At 38.3% G+C, this 22,262-nt stretch overlaps 1 protein-coding gene across 1 annotated transcript in view; it reads right to left on the bottom strand.

Annotated features, from left to right (window-relative positions):
• The window catches only part of csmd1b (CUB and Sushi multiple domains 1b), a 202,792-nt gene that overhangs the window by 79,925 nt on the left and 100,605 nt on the right, over nucleotides 1–22,262 (bottom strand). Inside the window, exons 24-29 of the mRNA XM_080301157.1 lie at nucleotides 18,506–18,632; nucleotides 18,117–18,328; nucleotides 15,790–15,981; nucleotides 13,707–13,845; nucleotides 6,584–6,771; nucleotides 4,929–5,123 (exon numbers count right to left, since the gene is read on the bottom strand). Of these exons, the coding sequence (XP_080157283.1) occupies nucleotides 4,929–5,123; nucleotides 6,584–6,771; nucleotides 13,707–13,845; nucleotides 15,790–15,981; nucleotides 18,117–18,328; nucleotides 18,506–18,632 (1,053 nt within the window). The remainder of the gene's footprint in view (nucleotides 1–4,928; nucleotides 5,124–6,583; nucleotides 6,772–13,706; nucleotides 13,846–15,789; nucleotides 15,982–18,116; nucleotides 18,329–18,505; nucleotides 18,633–22,262) is intronic.

The following is a 22,262-nucleotide window of genomic DNA, read 5'->3' on the forward strand; positions in this document are numbered from 1 at the left end:
ACTTCAGGAAAAAAAATGGTTATGCCATTTGCTTTGCATGTCTTGCACATTTCAAATGTCTTTATCTAATGACATTTTTTCTCATAGAAAGTAGCAGTAAAATGAAAGTAGTAAAGTATATGTAAGTCTATAACCCTTTTTATAGAAACGGAATGATTAATACAATATAAGACTTTCTCTGTATTCCCTGTACTACCTCGGATCCGGATTTATCATTTTCACCTTGAAGTTGCAGACATAAAAAACATACTAAGATCCAAAAAGCCAACATGAAAAGTCCTTTTAGACTTATACCTGCTACTCGCAATATGTTCTCTGGATCAAGTCAACAAGCATGTGCCCTGAACACCAGGAGCACTGGCAGCAAATGCGAGCGTGAATTAACATGGGCAGAATCCACCGAGAAAGCGTGAAATTACCGGTGCTCACTTGGCAAATTCGGTATAATGCACCATGCTACAGCACTCATTCCACCAGTATAACAACTTTAGTCTTTTCATACTTGTCAAGAGATATGCTGCTTTCATTCACCTTTTCATTCCAGTCAGTTCTTGTCTACAATATATTAGGTAATATTTAGTTCTTTAAGTATTGACACTGACCATAAACTCAATATTTCCTCCAGATGTTTTAAATTAAAAGCTCGCCAGGAACAGGAAGCATTATGCCCTATTAGCTCTCTGTAAGGCTTTTAATTGTCCTTCTTCCTTCTTCTGCAGACACAACACATTAACTGTGTTTACAGATAGCACTCGGAAAAAGTTCAGAAGGAATTTTGGATCCTTCTTTCTCCCAGAACTGCTTCATAAAAGCCATATTTATAACCTGCTGGGTGCGAATGGCTCTAAGAGGTTATGATGCATTTCTATTCGATTTAGATCTGGGTCACTTCAATACCAAATATCCTTTGATTAAAATAATTCAGTAAAAGACTTAGTTCTTAGATTTTCTAAGCTTTAACTGAGCTTCCACTGGTTGACAGTCACCCTCACACTATCCCGTAACTTATTTTGATAAAAGCATTTCGCCACAGTGATTCTTTTACAAGTTTACATAATGGCATGCAGTGCTGCTTTTACACTGTAGAGAGTTTTGCACTTTGTTTTTTCTAAATAATTCAACCTTGGCTTATAGTCAAGAAAAGTTGTCACTGAAAAGTTCTGATATTTGGTAATACATTTTTGGAGCACAAAAATATAACTCATCTGCTGATGAGTAATGTAACTTCCAGCTTTTCTACCTTGAATCTAAATACCTTTTATTGATTTCATTTGAATGACTATTTCTTGCCTGAATGTCAACATTGAATAATGTACTTAGTATGGACTTTGTTTGTCTCCTCTATGATCAGTGCTTCTTATGCATAATTCTGCAGGGATCGCTTACTTTTTCTACCACTCTATATGCACGCGTGGTACGATTTTTTGGGGTATGTGTGTACCCATGTGTTCGTTCATGCTGTGTGCGTTTGTAAGGAAACTGCCTCTAGGCGGCACTCTATTATAGCTATGTCACTCTCTCACTTTACCTCTGTGTCTCTTCTCTCACATAAACACACATACACACATGTGGTCTTACACACAACCCTATCAACAGTCACGGAGAATTCCTTCTTTCTCGCACCAGCTCTTAGTTACCATGGAAACCAATAAAAGAGCGGTTTGAGATGGGAGGTGTTTGTATGTGTGTCTAAGAGTGTGTGCGTGCGTGCATGTGTGAGAGAGAGAGAAGGCAAGAAGAGGCAAGAGAGCTAGAGAGAAATTGTGAGAGAAACATACAGAGCAAATCAGACACAGACAGAGGAGGTAGGAGGAAAGTAAAATAAGAAAGACAGAGGATGAAAAAATCTTGAAGAGAGATACAGGGGAGAGTGAGAAGTAGTTACAGAGAAAAAAGCAAAGGAAAGGAGTAGAAGGGAGATCAGTGAGGGGGATGAAAGGGAGAAAAAAGGAGACGGAGGGAGTGTAAGTGGAGATGTATTATTTAAAGAGGTCTCACCCTGTCTAATGAGTTTGGTCTAAAAGCCCCAGGAGCTGCCCAAAGATAGAGAGACAGACAGAGAGACAGACAGAGAGACAGAGCAACTTCCCTAACTATGCGGTGAGAAAATTCAATGTGCAATCAGAGCTGAGGGAGCAAAGGCGAAAGACTGCAGAGTGGGATTTAGTCAAATCGTTCTGCTTTGACTATATGAATTGTTTATAATGTAGGTAATGACAATCTCAGGAGATCTAACCATTTATTGGGATCACTGAAAGGGCAGGAACTAAACTGACTTGCATTTAGGAAACTCTCATCCAGAGAGCAGGCCTGATATTACTGAAATAGTGTTAACAATAGGGCTGCCACAAACGATTATTTTGATAGTCGACTAGTCACCGATTATTTTTGCGATTAGTCGACTAATCAGATCATGCATCCATTGGATGTAAAACGTACAGCTTATTGCACCAGCATGCATCTGCTCTTATATAACTGTCATTAACTTACAGCTTTAAGTGTTTAAGGTATGTGCTAACTAAAAATAAAGACAAGATGATAGTTTATTGAATTTAAATGAAATTTGCAGATTTGCAGATTTGCAGGTGAAGTTTAATAAACTCGGCCATCTGCTCCTTGCTATCTAAAATATAACAGGACACTGGAGTATATTCTCGAGCATCTCACACTTCTGATAATCAGTTGTCTGCTTGACGTTTATTCAGCTGTGTAAAAACTAGAACTTTAATTTCAGCCAAACCGATTTACTCAGGAACAAATAAAATACTGAAAAAAGCCAAACAATAACATTTTTAAGTTATCTAAGTGACTTATATATATCATGTTTAACCTGAGTAGCAAAAGACGGCGGTGGGTTTGAAAACGATTTGCCGGGAGTCCAGTGTTCTCACCGGTTCTAGTGTGCCTTCATCCCCAGCTAGCTATCGAGCTGGTGGGTAACAGGTGTCTCCGAAAACGTCTGAGCGCTTTTGAAAATATGTGGTGTCTTGATAAACTGAGCAGATATTTGAGGTTTACACAGCTACATTCTCACCTGAAAATATGTTAAACGTTTATTTTGTGACCCAGAAAGAATAATAAGAGTAATATTAAAACTAAATAGCTTCGGGGTTTAACGGCAGCTGGCATCCTTGTACATGCAGTGCTGCCATCTTCTGTTTCAGTCCATTATTACACTGTTAAATCCTACTACTTATTCCTGCGTCTGTTGGGATCTTACAAAGCTTCAAACGACGCATCGACTATTAAATTAGTCGTCGACGATTTTGATAGTCGACGTAATCGTGACTAGTCTACTAATCGTGGCAGCCCTAGTTAACAATAATAAAGTTAAAAGGTAAAAGTAAAAGAAAACATATACACATGTATATGTGTATATATGTAAATACATGTGTATATGTATATGTGTATATACACATGTGTATATGTTGCACACTTTGTGTGTGTGCTTGTGTGTGTGTGTGTGTGTGTATAAGTAACTTAGTTACCAGATAGACTATTTTATTTTTTATTTTATTGATTAAATTATGGTCTTACTGTATAGTAAAACATTATCCTGTGTAACAATACCTGGGCAAAAGGTTGGGGTTGGTCTGCTAAATCTGCTAAGTGGCATTATTACCTTGAAATAAAGTCGATGAAGGAGAGGATGAAATAAAATGACTTGATAACCTCTTATTCTTGCTCTTTTTTTGGGTTTTTTTTGCTTTTCTCAAATACCTACTATGAGTGCAATTATCCCATTCTTATTCTCTCACACCCCTGAATGCCTGTGACTGTCTCCCAGACATTATTAAACAGAGCTTTCACAGGAGACTTTTCAAAGTAGGAATATGTGCTTTATGTCTATGTGCCCATAACCATTTTTAATTCTTATCTCCTTGCTCTGTGGCTTATCTGAATTTTTTACCCACATGGCATTAGTCAGATATGCCTCTCTCACATACACAAACCCATATACACCATGAATGGCACTCTGGCAGGTGTCGTTTCATTGCTTCTCTGAGCTGTCAATCACACAGACAGCTCAGTCCCCAATCCCTGACTGCTTTGATAACGCACACACACACACACACGCACACACACACACACACACACACACACACACACACACACACACACACACACACACACACGTAAAGACAACAACTACACTTAAATCCAGATCTGGGAATGGGAAGTGGGGGATTGGGGTTTTTTGAATGTGGTTGGTCCTGTAAATAAATAATGAAGCAATATAATCAGCTGCCAGTGTCCCTTGTCCCAAGGACAGACTTTCATTCCACCGTCTTTAACAAGGTTTCAGACTGCAAGCCTTATTCTGTTCTGTTCACAAACTAGTTCCCTTCCCCCTAAGCTCAGAAGATCTTCAGAGTACAATAAGTCCTAAAATCACAAGCTGCAATCCAATCCAAGACAGTGGTGTTAAAGTCCAGTCCTCCACAGAACAAAAGTTTCTCTGGAGAGGCAGTTAAAATATGTTAGCTAGTTGGCACTGAATAAAAAGCATGATTCAAACATTACAAAACAATGGAGTGAGTTGCCAAATATATATGGTGGAGTTGTCCAAATAAAGTCTATGATTTTGAAAGACTGGACCTATCATTCTTCAGGAAGGAAGCTCGATGGCTAAAGCGAGATATACAACCTACAGTGTTGCTACTAGATAGTGTATAACAATGACCAAGATTCATATGAAATTTAGATAATACAGAGAAAATCTTCATAAAGTTCATGTTATTTAAATAAACAGGGGAAAAATAGAGAGAGAGAGTGGAAAAGCAAGGTCCCAATTTGGAATCAAACAGAGAACACAGTGTGCAGTTTCACCTCTGAGTTACCAGATTTCTAATAAATATTCACTGTAACAATAATATTATGGTACAGCAATACGCACAAGGTTGTATTTCCTGATGCGTCACTCCTACCTTTACATGATGGCAGTGCCTTGTTCCACACTGGCTTTCCATCTGGACCCATGACACAGGTGATGGTATCTTCACCTGCTATTGTGTAGCCATGGTGACAGCTGTAGGAGACCTGAGATCCCAATTTATAGTCGTACCCTGTCCGACTGGCATTCATAACATTACCGGGATCAAAACAGGCTTCCCTTGGTTTTTCTGTTGAGAGGGAAAGTGTCTGTATGAGTAGAGTAGCCTAATAGTTTTTATTACAAAATAAAAATTGTATTTACTTTCTTAGATTTTTTTTGCAAACTTATAACAGTACAACAACCTGCGGTACAGAAAAGGCAGTGTAACAATGAGAATTATGATACTGTTAGGAAATACATTAATCAATTTTCTATTAGAATGTAAATAAAGTTTCAGAGCTGTACATTTCTACAATATGCATAAATCTTTATAGTCCAGCATTTCGAATTACAATATGTCCTCCCATATAAAAGGGCAAATAACCCCCAACAAAACAAAACAAAAAGAGCAAACAAGAAGAAGAATGAGATGGCGATAAAGTAGTAAAAGACAAATAGTGGTCAAACAGTGTCTTGGATCTTTATGACTTGGAGCTGGACCAGCTTGTTTGCGTTTCTGTGATCAGCCAATAAGAATGAGATATTATGCCTGAGAAAGGAAATGGGCAGGATGACAGAGAAGGGTGGAGGGCAAGATAGAAGTGAAACAGAGAGATCATTAAGGCTGGATTTTAATTAGAAAGATGGCAGATGAAAGGTAGTGAATAATGACAAAAGTACAGAAGTGTAAGGTAGTGTGATGAGACCAACAACAGAATAGGTGATGGTCTTTTCAAAAACTAGACATAAATAGGATAAAGGAATCAAGAAGAAAAGGGGATTTATAAAATTTGCCAGAGCAGATCTAGTCTCTACTCAGCTGAACAACTAAGTACTGTATTGACTATAAGCGTTAAATCACCCCTAGTCAAGCCAAACCAGGATAAGTCACAATCACTTGAAGTAAACAACTCATCGGCTGGCAAGGAGCACCGTGTTCGGCTGATAAACAAAAACAAAAAATAAAACAAACCACAAAAACTTCTCCTGTATGAAGGGATTAATAAGAATAGGCAGATTAAATTTGATCCAGTCTGCACACTAAACAATCCTGCATCGACTTTTTAATCATTACACCCAATGCAAGCACATTATCGTTTTTACATTCACCGTTTTGCATTTCAATGTGCAGAAACAGTCATAAAATACCTTTTATTTGCTAGAAACCTACATTGATTTGCCTTGTTCTTTTCAACCTCATTAGGCCTATACTGAGATGCTATTTTGAAAGTGAATGTTATTGATACGAGTTGTATTTACTATTTCTACTATTACACTCAAAACTATGCTCCTGCTGCTTGCACACTACTGTTACTAACACTATCCTGTATACCACTAATATGTATCACTTTTACTAAAATCAGTACTTCTACCATCACCACAACATTTCTTTTATTGCTGATAATTACGTAATAATTCAGTAATGGGATAGTTTCAAACAGTTGTAATCACTAAAGAATTAATCATAAGCTGTTTAAATCTATTTAATGTTGCCAAATGTAAAGTACACCTGGACATGTCAAGCCAAAAGTTTTTTGGTTTAATTACCTCTATATTCGATGGCGAATCCAGACATGCCCAGCGAGGCATCCGATCTGAATGCAAGGAAGAGACTGTTATCACTGCTCTCTATCCGCTCTGGGGCCTGGTTGCCTTGGAGACTTGCTAGTAGAGGCCCATTAGAGTCTTCACCCTCATAGATGTGCAGGAAGTCGTAACTTGGCTCCATGTTAAAACTGGGTATAAAAAAAAATTAAAAAAAAATCTTAGACCTAAAAAATACTTATTGGTAAGTTTGTTGGTAGTTTTCAAAGTGTCCAAACAATTAACACAGAACTGTACGTTCAGTTAGGTATGTGTGCCATTTAATTGCTGACAGTTTGAGCTATCTCCATTGTAATCGTCAACTCATCTCCTTGCTTTCTTTTTGAGATGTTTGATGTTTTATGGATATTTGTCACTCTGTTAAAACGAAGACAGAAATATTTGACCGAAAACGTAAATAACTTAAGACATTCAGAAAAATAGGAAACTGTTGCAACAGCAGTCTTATCATTAGGTTAGTCATCCTGTTGTCACACTTTGAAAGAGGACAACATGTACTGTAACATTTATGGTCGAAGCACGCGTATGTAGAGTTGGATGTCTCGAGACCGGTCTCGAAACCACTTTTAGGTGATCTTGGTCTTGTCTTGGTGCGTCTGTCCTCTCAGTAAGCGAGTGAGACAGTAGACAGCGGTGAGGAGGGCTGTGCGAGTGCATCGCAAAAACACATAAATATGCCTGTGACCCGTAAACGATGCAGCATCTGGCTGCAGTTTAAAGACTTTTTTGTCTCAGTCTCAGTCTTGGTCTTGTCTCGACTTTGTCTTGACTCGGTCTGCTTTGGTCTTGGTCTTGTCTTGGTCTCGATACCCTCTAGTCTTGGTATTGTCTTGGTCTTGGTTTAGGCGGTCTTGACTACAAGTCTACGTGTGTGTGTGTGTATAGTAGCTCGTTCTCTCACAGATGGATAGACTGTGAATCAGTTGGTTGGAAGTGTGTGTCTGTGTAAGAGTTTGTGTGTCCAGTCATAGCAAGGAAACATGAAGAGAAAGAGATGGAGAGAGACTGTTTGACATTAAGGGCAGCGATACTGCAAAAGTAGCAGAAAAGTACTTTTCTGTTTGACTTTTCAGCACTATAATGAGCTATAGAAAGATCATTAGATTTTTAAGTCTCACAAAACATATATAAACTTTTGTTTTGTGAGACTTAAAAATTTGACTTGGTGAGGAAAAAGAAAAGAAAATCACGGATGAACTATTTGACATACAGTGGCTTGCAAAAGGATTTGGCCCCCTTGAACCTTTCCACATTTTGTCACATTACAGCCACAAAAATGAATCTTATTGGAATTCCACGTGAAAGACCAATACAAAGTGGTGTACACGTGAGAAGTGGAACGAAAATCATACATGATTCCAAACATTTTTTACAAATAAATAACTGCAAAGTGGGGTGTGCGTAATTATTCAGTCCCCTTTGGTCTGAGTGCAGTCAGTTGCCCATAGACATTGCCTGATGAGTGCCAATGACTAAATAGAGTGCACCTGTGTGTAATCTAATGTCAGTACAAATACAGCTGCTCTGTGATGGACTCAGAGGTTGTCTAAGAGAATATTAGGAGCAACAACACCATGAAGTCCAAAGAACACACCAGACAAGTCAGGGATAAAGTTATTGAGAAATTTAAAGCAGGCTTAGGCTACAAAAAGATTTCCCAAGCCTTGAACATCTCACGGAGCACTGTTCAAGCGATCATTCAGAAATGGAAGGAGTATGGCACAACTGTAAACCTACCAAGACAAGGCCGTCCACTTAAACTCACAGGCCGAACAAGGAGAGCGCTGATCAGAAATGCAGCCAAGAGGCCCATGGTGACTCTGGACGAGCTGCAGAGATCTACAGCTCAGGTGGGGGAATCTGTCCATAAGACAACTATTAGTCGTGCACTGCACAAAGTTGGCCTTTATGGAAGAGTGGCAAGAAGAAAGCCATTGTTAACAGAAAACCATAAGAAGTCCCGTTTGCAGTTTGCCACAAGCCATGTGGGGGACACAGCAAACATGTGGAAGAAGGTGCTCTGGTCAAAAGAGACCAAAATTGAACTTTTTGGCCAAAATGCAAAACGCTATGTGTGGCGGAAAACTAACACTGCACATCACTCTGAACACACCATCCCCACTGTCAAATATGGTGGTGGCAGCATCATGCTCTGGGGGTGCTTCTCTTCAGCAGGGACAGGGAAGCTGGTCAGAGTTGATGGTAAGATGGATGGAGCCTAATACAGGACAATCTTGGAAGAAAACCTCTTGGAGTCTGCAAAAGACTTGAGACTGGGGCGGAGGTTCACCTTCCAGCAGGACAACGACCCTAAACATAAAGCCAGGGCAACAATGGGATGGTTTAAAACAAAACATATCCATGTGTTAGAATGGCCCCGTCAAAGTCCAGATCTAAATCCAATCGAGAATCTGTGGCAAGATCTGAAAACTGCTGTTCACAAACGCTGTCCATCTAATCTGACTGAACTGGAGCTTTTGCAAAGAAGAATGGGCAAGGATTTCAGTCTCTAGATGTGCAAAGCTGGTAGAGACAAACCCTAAAAGACTGGCAGCTGTAATTGCAGCAAAAGGTGGTTCTACAAAGTATTGACTCAGGGGGCTGAATAATTACGCACACCCCACTTTTCAGTTATTTATTTGTAAAAAATGTTTGGAATCATGTATGATTTTCGCTCCACTTCTCACGTGTACACCACTTTGTGTTGGTCTTTCACGTGGAATTCCAATAAAATTGATTCATGTTTGTGGCTGTAATGTGACAAAATGTGGGAAAGTTCAAGGGGGCCGAATACTTTTGCAAGCCACTGTATTTCCCCTACTTTTTGAAGGCTAAAACAGGCGTCAAGTTTCCCACTGCAAAATTAGTTATTGAAAATACACATTAATAATGTGGTATGCAAAAATTACCAAAGTTAAAATGAGTGCAATGAATGTTTCAGTTTAAGGCCTGTTTTGTGTCTGGTATAAAATGAGATTAACTACACCCAGACCCCATTTGCACTGACGGAGCTTTAAATGGTCTTTACTAATACCTTTTGCATTAGTAATACACGTGGGTGTAAATGCTAAAGAAACTAAGTGTGATAAAACTAAAACTCGCTGAAAAGAAATGGCACAACATTATTACCCTACAAACCACAACAGTAAAACTAGAGTATATTAAGATCTGGATGAAAAATCAGGGAAAATGACATAAAATTGAGAGAGTAGACTGTTATGAAATGAATTATACATTTTAAAATATATTGTAATGACATGGAAATGAAATGAATACGGATGTGTTTTGTTTTAAAATGACTCCAAATAGCCTGTAAATTTAAAACGTACATAAAATATAATTTTAGGTTATTTTACAAATGAAATAAGATTTCAGGCTGATACCTTTTAAAACAGCTACAAAAGAAAGTTCACTTGGATGTGGACGCTCAGATAATGACATCTCAAAACTAGGTTTGTCTTGACTGGAGAAACACATTGTGATTAAATTCAAAGGCTGATCGGGAAGTCATTACTAACTGGGTCATTTTGTAGTCTATTCAAGCTAAGCTTAGAAATAACAGTTAAATTTAAACAAATCATGAAAAATATGATACACAACATTCAGAAAACAACCAATATCAATACAACTTAATTAGAAGTAAAATAAAACTGCCTCACTGTTACAACAGAAGGGAATTATCTCTCAAGCTTAAAAACATGAAGCAAAAATTGGGTCATTTTTTCTCCTTTGGCAATCTGGAGAAAGTCCGCTTTGCTTTTATCTCTTTTGCTACATTTGAAGCTCAAGTCTTCACTTTTGCTTTAGTCATAAGCCGCTAACCACTGTGACTTGTAAAATATTTACCACCGAGGCACAAGCAGAACTCGAAATGTAAATAAACACTGCCCTATTACCAAAAAACAAAACATTAAATGGTTGGAAATTCCTTTTATTCACACAGCAATTTCAAGGCAAGAATAGTATCTGTAATCTCACTGCATCAAGTTTAGTGTGTTTGTCTGAAAAAGATCATTCTAATTTCTTTTTGCATGCAGTCACAGTACTTTTCAATATAGATATAATACAAATAGATATATTTGTATAGTGATGTATTCAATGTTGCACTGATATATACATTAGATCATTAGATACTGTTAATTTAGAATACCTTGTTCCTATGTGTAGGACATTATCAAAATGGTCACAGTGATGAAACATAAAAGACTAAAAAGATTTAGGGTCAGATTTATTAACAATCCCAGCTATGTGAAATTTGTGACTGAAAAGCATGCACGCAGGTAGGAATTATAGAAATGGCTAAGGTTCGACACGTGCAATTTATTGCAAATTGCACTGTATTTCACACGCAATAAAAGCATGTGTTATTATGATCGATAGTTGGCGCTAAAAGCCTCAATTTATTCGGGATGCCGGGGGAAAATGTCAGAATGAGCATGTAATTGGAAGCGTTGGATGCAAAAAGCTATGAACGTGGTGCCAAAATGTTGCATCTGTCTTGACATCTGTCTCTTTGCACAGTCTTCGCCCTGACATGTTAACAGTTCTTGTTTTTTGGCTTTGTTAGCTAAACTGAACTGAACTCAGCGTGACACACTGGAGTGAGGGAAGAGGAGAATCCCAATTCAAAAGGCCTACAAATACGTATTGGAAGCCAAATTAGCTTTTATAGTGAATGATGGGCAGTGTTTCAGCCTTTTAGTCCCATTTCTCCACAAAGATTCTTCAAAGATAAAAAAGTATCTGTAATTTTTTCCTTTCAGCAGAGAAACAAGCAGAGCAGCTTTTTTGGACTTCTACCTTGTTGTTATCAGGTCTCTTAAACACCACATTCAAACATCTGTCAAAATGAAGCAATCACTGGGATTTAGATTCAGACATATCTAATGACTGAATCTTGCAATATCCAATTACGGGCTATGTGCACATTTATGCAAATGGAACATTAACAATTGCTTCATTGATATATGTATGGGTCAGAATTTGGCAGTAAATAACTGCATTCTTCTGAAAATCATACATGTCAAAAGTTACAGATTTCAGTTTTAGCTTTATTTTGTGGATTAGCTTGTAATAGATTAGACAAAGTTATCAGCGGAGTTAACAATAATATGTAACAGAAGACTATATCAAAAACATACTGATTCTCCACCAGCTGCCTCTTTTTAATTTGATGCCATTCTGCTTCCAGAAGGAAACATGTGCACAGTCCTAAACTTTAACTATTTTAGTTAACATATTATTCATCCCTTCATTGGGGATGCTCTTGGTAGAATGTAGATTAGTCAAAAACGATCTGTACACATCTTTGTACACTGTTTTGAAAACGCATTAGATGACAATGGAAAAAAAGGCTAGATATCTAAACTGTTATGGACTAGGTAATATGTTAGAAATGAATAGATGCTGCATCATTTTGTGGAAATGGAAATGATCGACCATCAAAGTGCTTAATTCAAAGACACCCCAAAATCTGAGTGAAAAAATGACCCGGCAAGCTAGTCCATTTTGCAGAGATTTCATTGCAGTAACTCAAAATGGTACTCAGTAGTTTGTATGGGCCGCACTTGCGCTTGTATGCATGCCTAACACCAGGTCATGCTCCTAATGGGTCGACACATAGTATCCATGGGCTCTCCTGCCAGATCTGGACCAGGGCATCACTGAGTTTCTGGAAAACATGAGGTCCAGTAGAAAATGTGGGGCCCTCAGCCATCCTCATGATGTCTTTTCAGATTGTTTGGTCATAGAAATTCACACCAGTGGCCTGCTGGAGGTTATTTTGTAATTCTCTGATAGTGCTTATACTGTTTGTAGTTGCACAAAGGAACAGATACCGGTCCTACCGATGGGTTAAGGACCCAACCCCATTCAGCTCTCATAGTGTAACTGCCTGTCTTCTGGAATTTCCTCCATGCTCTTGAGACTGTGCTTGGAGACAGCAAATCTTCCAGCAATGGCATGTACTGATGTGTTATCCTGGAGGAGTTGAACTACCTGTGCAACTTCTGTAGGGTCCAGTTATCGCCTCATGTTATCAGTAGTGACACTGGCCCTAGCCAGATGCAAACATTGTGAAAACTCTCATAGAAGATGAGGAGAGAAAAATAAAATAATTCCTGTTTTGGGGGCTGTCCAATATCCTGAGGTTTAACTGACTTTTTGCTATACTCTGATTAAAAAGTGATCCCTAAATTTGAGCAGTGTATATATATTAGTTCCGAATTTCCACTCCCATTAGTGGATTTTTACCATTTTTTTTTTATCTGTTAATTTGGTCCATTTGGTAAATCTGGGCCTTAGGCTGTTAAAAGGTTATGATTTCTAAAGAGATAATCTTACTACAAAAACAATGAATTTTACTGCAGAATGACTTTTTTTGACTCTGCGATGGCCACGGTTACAGGGAGTCGACACTAAAACTTCTATAAACATTCATTAAAATCTTTAAAATTAAAATGTTTAATGTTTTCTCACACAGTTGGACAAACACTTTAAACATTTATATCATCAGTGAAATCATCGGCCTGTCCTGATGTGTTATTACAGTTGCAGTCCCTGATCTTTCCTGTTGTAACATCCTAATATAATCTGTTAATAATTTTTCTAGCAAAAAAAGCTTAAATACTTACCAGAATGTGCCAATAAGACATGTCTTAGTGACTGTGAGAAATATCAGCATTTTCAGGCACAATAAATAGACACGATTCAAGATGGCTTTTGTTTCATGCAGAACACACATACATTACATATTATTGTGACACTTATAAAACCTTAATTAACACGAAGTTATCAGAAACTGTCAAAGTTGCTTTGTTTTCTATGTCAACACCTCTTAAACATTTCCCTTTAAGAAAATAGAGCAGGAACCACCCCTTTATCATTAGGGAAAACACATAAAATAATGTGTATATGCTTAATCTGCCTTAAAGTGGCAAAAACATAAATTTTCATCTACTGAGTCAGCTGCAATTGTTAGCTTAAGGTTCATAAACATACATGCTTGGGAAAAGGGAAGGTAAAAGGTTAGTCTTTCATTAATAGATACAATTAATAGGTAATCTACCTTTTGAAGATGAGGGCAATGACAAAGTCTGGGTTGACTCGGATTCTCCAGTCGCACTCTTTCCCAGGCGGGTAGGGCTGGGGGTAGTTGGGAGACAGAATTACCCCAGAAGGACCACTGACGTTACCGCCACATGTTGCTGAAGATGAGAGAGAACAGTGAGGGGGAAAAAGGGAGAAACATTATTGCATAGCATTGGGCTTGGGGTTATTTGGACTCAGAATAACCCCTGATTGACCTGTCATATAAAACCCACAGAAAGGCAGAGACAAAATGAGTTAGTTGGTAATGGCAAGTATAGCAGAAATTGGTGAGGACAGTGGGAAAAACCCCTAGTGGACAATATAACCTCCAAAGGTGGTTGCAGACAGCAGAAGAGAAAGAAAGAGAGAGAGAGAGACTGCGAGATTTAGTTGCAGAGTGTAGGGCTGGGGGTAGTTAAGAGAGAAAATTACCCCTAGCGATCTTTTATCCCACAAGAAGCCAGAGAGCAGGAAAAAGATATTGGCAAGAGAGACAGAAAGATGCATTCAAGCAGCAATTTGGTGATGTGAAGGAAGAGTTAGCAACACAGAGATGTGTCTTGGGGCTGGCAGGTGGGTGTGAATGGATTATCAACAGTGAAATAGAAGTAAACAAAGGCATTAACACTTGCAAATCACTCACAAGCAGAAGCACACTAACACACTAAGTCCATTGTGCATAGTCGTGTATAGTATGTTTCATCTTGGGAGCTTTTGAACACAGAGGACTCGCTACCTGAAGTGAAAGTGCAGGACAGGGAAGCACCCTCTAAGTAAAGCGAAAATGGAGCGAGATATGAGCCCAACATTTTATCTACATTCATGCAAACCTGAGGTCACCAGCAAAGAGTCAAAGGCAATATCAGGGACAAAGAATAATGTGTTTCACACACATGGTTACAAGGCAATCTCTGGTCTGTGTAACTCTGCTGGAGGACTTCTATACACTGGTGGCTGATAAGAAAAGCAAAAGGCAACAGAAAAGGAGACCGTAGCATCTAACAGTAAGCCAGCTGTCTGTGGTGTCTTGGTGCTAGCTGGGTGGCTGACGACACGAGCAACCTGCTACTTCAGGAGTTTTCAGTGACTTGTGAAATCTGTCCGTTCTGATCCTTGAATAATTGAAAATAATGTAGCTCAGGACCTTGAATGGTAATCTCTTTTGATTTCCACATCCATCTACTCTAACGTGACACACAATGTCACATGTGAGACAAAACTGAACTGGATGACGCAGTTTATCAACAAAATGAATGTGACACATTAAGGCCATGTAGTTTGGCACCTGAGCACTGTTAATTCAAAAAATATTGGCATGCAGCATTATAAGTACGTAGGCTGTCTGGTGAGAAAAGCTGCTGTATTAGTGATTGTATTATTGAAAAGCTCAATGAATTTAATTAATTAAAAACATAAGGCAGGTTTCAGGGCTTTAGGCCATGTTTGTCCTTTAGTGAAGAAGTCAAATGCTTAAGAAGAGCGTAAAGAGGAATACAAAGACATAAAAGCATGACAGTGCAAAGGAGCAAGTGCGCCGGACTTTCAACTGTTTAACGTGGGAACTCAATCAACATTATTTCCATCATTCGACAGTGCTACAGATCAAACCTCGGGATAAACATACCAAGGGTGTTCAGTGTCCAACCCAAATATAACCTTAGGTGGAGTCTACCATTGTGTAGTGTTCAAATGTACAAAACAAAACAACGAGCCACCACAAAAATGCTACTAGTGCCTTTATAATATCCATCCATCCATCCATCTTCTTCCGCTTTACCCGGGGTCGGGTTGCGGGGCCAGCAGCCTAAGCAGAGAAGCCCAGACCTCCCTCTCCCCAGCCACCTCCTCCAGTTTATCCGGGGGAACACCAAGGCGTTCCCAGGCCAGCCGAGAGATATAATCTCTAATCTAATCTAATCTAATAATATAATTCATCATATTCTGTTTTTTTAGTGTGCTATATGATATATATAAGCCCCCAAACAAAGTGTAATGTATCACGTGAATTAACTGAAGGTCCAGCTTGGCAGTAAGAGATCCACAAAGAGCTGTACACCTACCTACACATGTTGGAGGGTCAGGGTGCCAGTAGAATCTGTTATCCATTCGCACACATGTGATAGTATCTTTGCCCTGAAGCTGATACCCTGGGTCACACTGGAATGTCATACTGTCACCAGGTTCCTTACTGTCCCCGTATCGAGAACCATTGACAGGAATGCCGGGGTCGTTGCAGGTCGTGGCTGTTGTGGCTGGAGAGTGCAGAAAACAAAGGCAGACAAATATTGATGTACTAGGAGCACAGAGAACAAAAGGAACTGAGACAGATGCACTCAAACGTAACATTACTGCCAGTGTCGTACTGTCAGCAGCAGAAGCAAAAACAATACACACACGCATAGCAGAGTGAGTCCAAATGGAGCTTATTATTATGTTATCATGCTGACAGTGACTAATATAATTACTCTACTTATCAGAAGTAGTGATATCGGGAGACACATGTGGTCACACTGACCCCAACAAGTTAGGTAATTTTTGGCTCTGCCTTCGAGCTAAGCAGCGTGCTAAGTGGGGATAACTAGATTTAGATGAACTTACATTGCCCGTTACTGCACAATCAGCCCTAAGGTGCTCCAAATACTTTAAGCATTACATATCTACAAATAACATTTCTATTTATTTACTTTTAAGATAGAACAGATAAATACGATTTAAGACTTAAAAAACAAAAACCTATCTATAACGACTTTAATTTTCAGAGTTCATCTTAGTTTGGTGTTAAAATGGCACAAGCATACTTGAGCACACAATTCACTTTATGGGCTTTAAAAATTGACATTTTTTCTTTTTCCTATTTTATTTTAGCTGAAACTGAAAATGCTTTATAAGAGTAGCTGAACAGACGAGATTGAACAATGTAATTTTATATGTACAATTTTACATTAAAAATGTTATATATAACATTTCATAGGTATGGTCAACAGAAACAGAGCCAAATATAAAGGACCCTGACTCTGACATTTCATTTGGTAAAATAGCTTGGTTGCCTGTTGGTTAAGTACAACATAGTGCTTTGATCAGATTAATAATTGTCTAAAGAGTAAGAAAAAAATGATCTATGTTAAAAAAAATACAGCATAAATTGGATATTAAATATTGTCCCTTTCTGTTTTCTGAAATTCCAGCACTGTTTAGAGAAGGGATATCTATCCACCCTTTGGGACTGGACCCCTTAGGGGCTTAACATATAAATCTAAGGTGTTAAGTCAAGAAGTAAGGAGGAAAAAAACTTGGCCTTAAATAAATGCAAACGGTGGAGAATACCACCTCCTAAATCAATGTGGAGGTAAAAATATAAGGTCATTACCATAGTAATGGAATAATAGGGCTATAATTATGATGTTACCAAGGGCAAATATTTATTGTTTTCCACATGGAAAGAACGGGACGATGTGTAAGGATGGCGAGAAAGAAAAAGCGAGAAATATGTAGACATAAATTTGTATTACTTTAAATATTTGTAGAAAACCTGACAGTTATGCGTGTTGGACTTTTGTGTTTATACAAACCTGTATAAAGAACAGGTGTGTACGAATGGTCTCGTGAACAATCAGTTGACATTCTCGCCTAGTTGTTATGGTACTTTCTAAATCCTTCTTTCTCGGTGTGCCTCTGATCGGTTTTGGTGCCATAGTGGATCAAAAAGATTTAAATCTAAAAGGAGGATGCACAGACATTTTGGGGTCTACTGACTCAAATACCAAAGGGCATCTCTGCATCAAAATGGCACAACAACCATGCAGGTTGCCCTGGGACAAACGGCAGCAACAGCTTAGGTTCAGTGAGCTCATCTTAAAAAAAAAGGGGAAAAAAACCCCAAACACAAACAAAACAAAAACAGAAAAATCAATTCATTAACATTATCTACAAAATAATTAACAGAAAACACAAGACTACAGTTTCCCAAATAAATCTTTCATGCTCTAAAAATGAAATGAGACACCGTCTCTGGTGGGCTACTTCAGTACTTACTGAACATGGCTCCCAAGGTGAGATATTAAATGTCTCATTTGATTCTATGACTAAAGCTTTTTCAGAAATCCTGTTAAATTCCACATTAATGCCAGCTTAATTTTCTTATAGCAAAAATAGGGTTTATATGATTACCACAAAACCATATGGATGAGTGGTGAGTTTTAACGAAATTAATAGGTAATTTTGTAATTGGCTTTCCTTCATAAAGGGATCTGAGGGGTAAAGTAGGGCAGACCACCCGAATTACAGATTTAGTAGAATCGTGTTACATTTCTGAGCAGTTTCTCGTAACTCAAATGTTCTTCTTCTACCTCATGTTTAATGATATCAGTATAAAGAGAAAGCTACTTACTGGAGAACTGTATTGAGAATCCTTGCTTGCTGATGAAATAATCAGAATCAAACTGCAGCGTAAGTATGTTGAAAGTCGAGTGGATGTCTTCAGGTAACGCTGGCCCTGACCATTCTTTCAACAGGATCCCACCATCTGATGGTCCCGATGGGCCATCCCAAACTCTCAGAATATCGTGGCCAACCTCGGTGTCAAAGACAATAAAGTGCAGGCTGAGGAAACACAAAAATACAAGATTGTTTACTTTCACATCAACAGACTTATTTATTTATAAAAAAGCCAGTTTCTATTCTTCAATCCTTTTGTGAAGCATTACCATTAATGTAGAACAGGAAATACCCCAGATAACTGCAAGTCATTGCGACATTACTCACGTGCACTTAAATTACCTGATAGTTTTTCCTGTATCAGCCTCTATAGTCCAGGTACAGTGGAGGTTGTTGTCGTATGGAGCAGGATATCCTGGAGACAGAATCCGTCCAGACACCGCACCAGTTATGTGACCTCCACACTCAGCTACAAGGACAGGAAGCAAGAAGATGAGAGTGGAAAAAAGTGCATATTTGATGCCTTAATTTATGCAGCTTAAAGTGTCAGCAGCTGAAACACATCCATCCATTCACTAATGCATATTAACCAAGATATTTTAAAACACCATAGCAGACATTACTATGCATAATAAAAGAAAGCATAAAGGAACATTGGAGCAAGTACTGCATTTTATGATAACTTGTATAAAAAATAAAAAAAATTTGAATCCACATTTTTGCACAGATTTGACCTATTAGTGGCCATGTGATCCCAAACTTTTGATCAGCTGTAAAACAGCCTGTTTCAGTTTAAATTGCATGCTCAAAAAATGTTTTGTCTCACTCCCATTTCTTTTTGTTGTATGTTGAAGCTCTACTTGGGACCTTGTTAAGATCTAACCACGCAAAATATGATTTTTTGCCATTTTCCAAGTGGTCTTAAACGTTTGATCGGGACTGTATTTGACTGGGTCTTCTTATCCTCGGGTTGGTTTGGAGAAGTAGGGTTTCCACCAGTTTTAGATCTGGCCCGACATTTTGGCCCACTGAAGACGATTTCTCTCTATAAAACCAGATCCTACATTAAACATTTTATGGTTGTCTTTGTATTAATGTTTCAATTTATCTCTATAAGATGTAGCTTCTGTTCTTCGCTGTAAATTGCACTGAGGTGTGAAGGTCAAGTTAAATGAGATTCAGTTAAGAACTGCTTGAATCGTTAAATCAACCTTGAATTATCCAAGCTTTTGGTATAGCGTTTCAAGGCTGGCAAATAACTTTGATGACTCTTTTCTGTTAAGGAGTTCAAGAAAAAAGTTTACAGCACAAGTGAGTTTTTTGTTAATTTTATATTGTTTTTTGTGGACAGAGAGGTTAAAAATAGTGAATATGGACAAATCAGGGGGCAAAGCTGGTAAGAGATTTAAACTCATCATGGTAGCACATAGCGCAAGAAGATGACTGCTGTTTAGGTATGTCTGTGTGTGTGTATGTACATCTGTGCATGTCTGTGTGTTTGTTTGTGTGAGTTAAACGTGCATCATTAACACAGCCCTACAATCTACAAAACCATGGCAACCTACTGTTGTTGCATTACCCTGGGCAGAAAGCACACAAATCAGAATTTCCATGTGAAGACAAACACAAAGGGTACTCCAAGAGACAATCACACACAAGGCCAGGAACATACTTGAAAACATTTCTACAGTTACGCAAGCACATCCAGACATGTGAACACACCCGCCAGCATCCACAGTACAACAACATAGTTGTTTCTGTCCCTGGTGAATGAAAGCAGGAAAAGAAAGGCAACTATTCTGTTGTGTTTTTATCACTCTTGCTGGCAGATAGGACTTACAACACAACTTGCAAAGTAAGCCTTGGCCAATTTTCAGAGAAGAAGTTTTAAAGATCAGGCCAACAGGTGTGGAGAATTTTGATGAGATATTTTCACACCGTTGCAAATTTAATTGCTGTTCTGGCTTTGACATATACTGATGAATGTACAGGCAGAGGGAAGGTAGTTAAAGTTTTTCCACTTTAAAAGAAAGATAAAGAGTATAGTTTTGCTTTACTTTACCTCTGCCTTTGACATTAATTATTGTCATGTAAATTTTGATGAGACTGTGTTGCCTCAGTGTAGACAGAGGACTGCAGGAGACTCAAATGTAAACATTTACTGTATTTACTTGGTACAGTATCAAGGGGAACCAGGGGAAGCACACATCCTTACAGGTCATACTATCACCACAACTCTGAGCTTGTCATCACACTGGGAGAATGTTTATACTTTAGACAAATATTCTGTTCATCCCTTTATTCAGATAAAGTACTTTGCAATATTTTGCCTGCAGCTCAGCTTTGTGACCTTAACATGGCAGCATACACAAATAAACAATATTTATATATGCCAGGGAAGGACTTCAAGGCCAATAGAATCCTGCATGCTGCTCTGGGCTTGACCCTTTGGGACCTTTCCAATAGAAAAGCAGAAATCTTATCTCAGTAACATAATTTGCAACGAAAAGACTATTTCTGTTGTTGAAAGTAAAATTATGTAGGACACAGAAAAAAGTAATGTGCCAAGCTATGGTGAGGCGTAACTCATAATAAATGGACACTGTACAAGAAAATACAAAAGATCTTTTTTTTGAAAAAAGATATAATTATCAAAACAGTTTTTTCCAATAACAATATGTATTGCTGTAATGAAACTGTTCCATGTAAAGATAATGTGTGAGTGAGTGCTGTAGTAATGAAAGTTTATACACATGTGTGAACTTAAAAGTAAAAAAATATGCAGGCATTTATTTAAATTTGATCTTTCATGTTTTTTACTTTTATAAAGTTGTATGTGAAGAGGTGGCTTGGTTATTGTGTTCATGTCTTGTGTTTTTATAAGTACATGCAAAATTGTAAATTTATATGTGTTGTATGAAAACCTGGATTTTACCAAAACTGAAATATTGTCGGAATAATTTTCCCCTCTCCTTGTCAGTTTGAACAAGGAGAGGGGAAAAATGGAAAAAAGATATTCTCAAAGTAGCAGACAACCACTCTTGGTATAGAAACAGCCTGAGGCAAACCTATCTCCTGATCTCCATGCTTATGCACATAGATATGGGAGTAAGCAAGACAGACAGTGGAGGAGACAGTCAGAGAGGCAGAAAGACAAACACTCCAACAGACAGACAAAGGATGAGCACGCAAAGGTAGCTACAGAGGTAGTTAGCCCAGGGCTCTGCCAGCAAGTATTCTCCTGGTTGCTGGCTTACCTGAAATAAGGCAGTGACAGAACAGCTGCAAAAATTTTACTGACTGCAGAGGCATTCAGGGTCACACACACACACTCTTCGCCATACACATCCATTCACACACATTGTTTTTAGTTGCCATTAGAAACCACAGCTGGGTATAACCCACATGACAGACTTCAGATGTACTGGCAGGTTACAAGACACATGGTTAAGCACTACAGTGGGGAATTCCAAATTAACATGTGCTCTGTGCCCACATCTACTCAGCAAGATGGAATACCTACAGGAACTGTGCTTTCATTTCCAAAATATGCAAAGCCACACAATATTTATGAACAAAATAGGAATTATGGACTTTAAAAAATTGCAAATTTCCTTTAGGGGGTTCAAAGCTAGCTACAAACAATACACGTAAACAAACCTTCCATGCTTCACTGGAGGTTGCTGAATGAAAATAAGGAATCAGAATCAGAATGACTTGTTGTAGTTAAAATATGAAACAGCTTTTACACACTTAAAAGCAAGAGAGGGAAACAAGTTAAAAAGCACCTGAATCTCTTGGCATACTTTTCTCAGAACTAATTAAGAGGTGCTAAATGTCAACTAAAGGTACAGCTATCCTCTGATAGTTTATCTGCCTGAAAACGTTAAGAAATGCCCAAATATATTTTAAATGGGCCAAATACAGTTTAAAAACTATTTTTACTATCTGAAAAAACACTGTGTGCAGTCATGTGGTGGTCAGTCATTGCAAAACTGATATACTGTAACTGCTGTAACTGTCTGTTTGTGACATTTACATTGGAAATGGATGATGATTCTTTTATTTTTAAATCTGTGGTCAGCATTCTCAACTACTC

The sequence above is a fragment of the Astatotilapia calliptera genome, chromosome 1 (genome assembly GCF_964374335.1).
Source record: "Astatotilapia calliptera chromosome 1, fAstCal68.1, whole genome shotgun sequence".
Taxonomy (NCBI): domain Eukaryota; kingdom Metazoa; phylum Chordata; class Actinopteri; order Cichliformes; family Cichlidae; genus Astatotilapia; species Astatotilapia calliptera.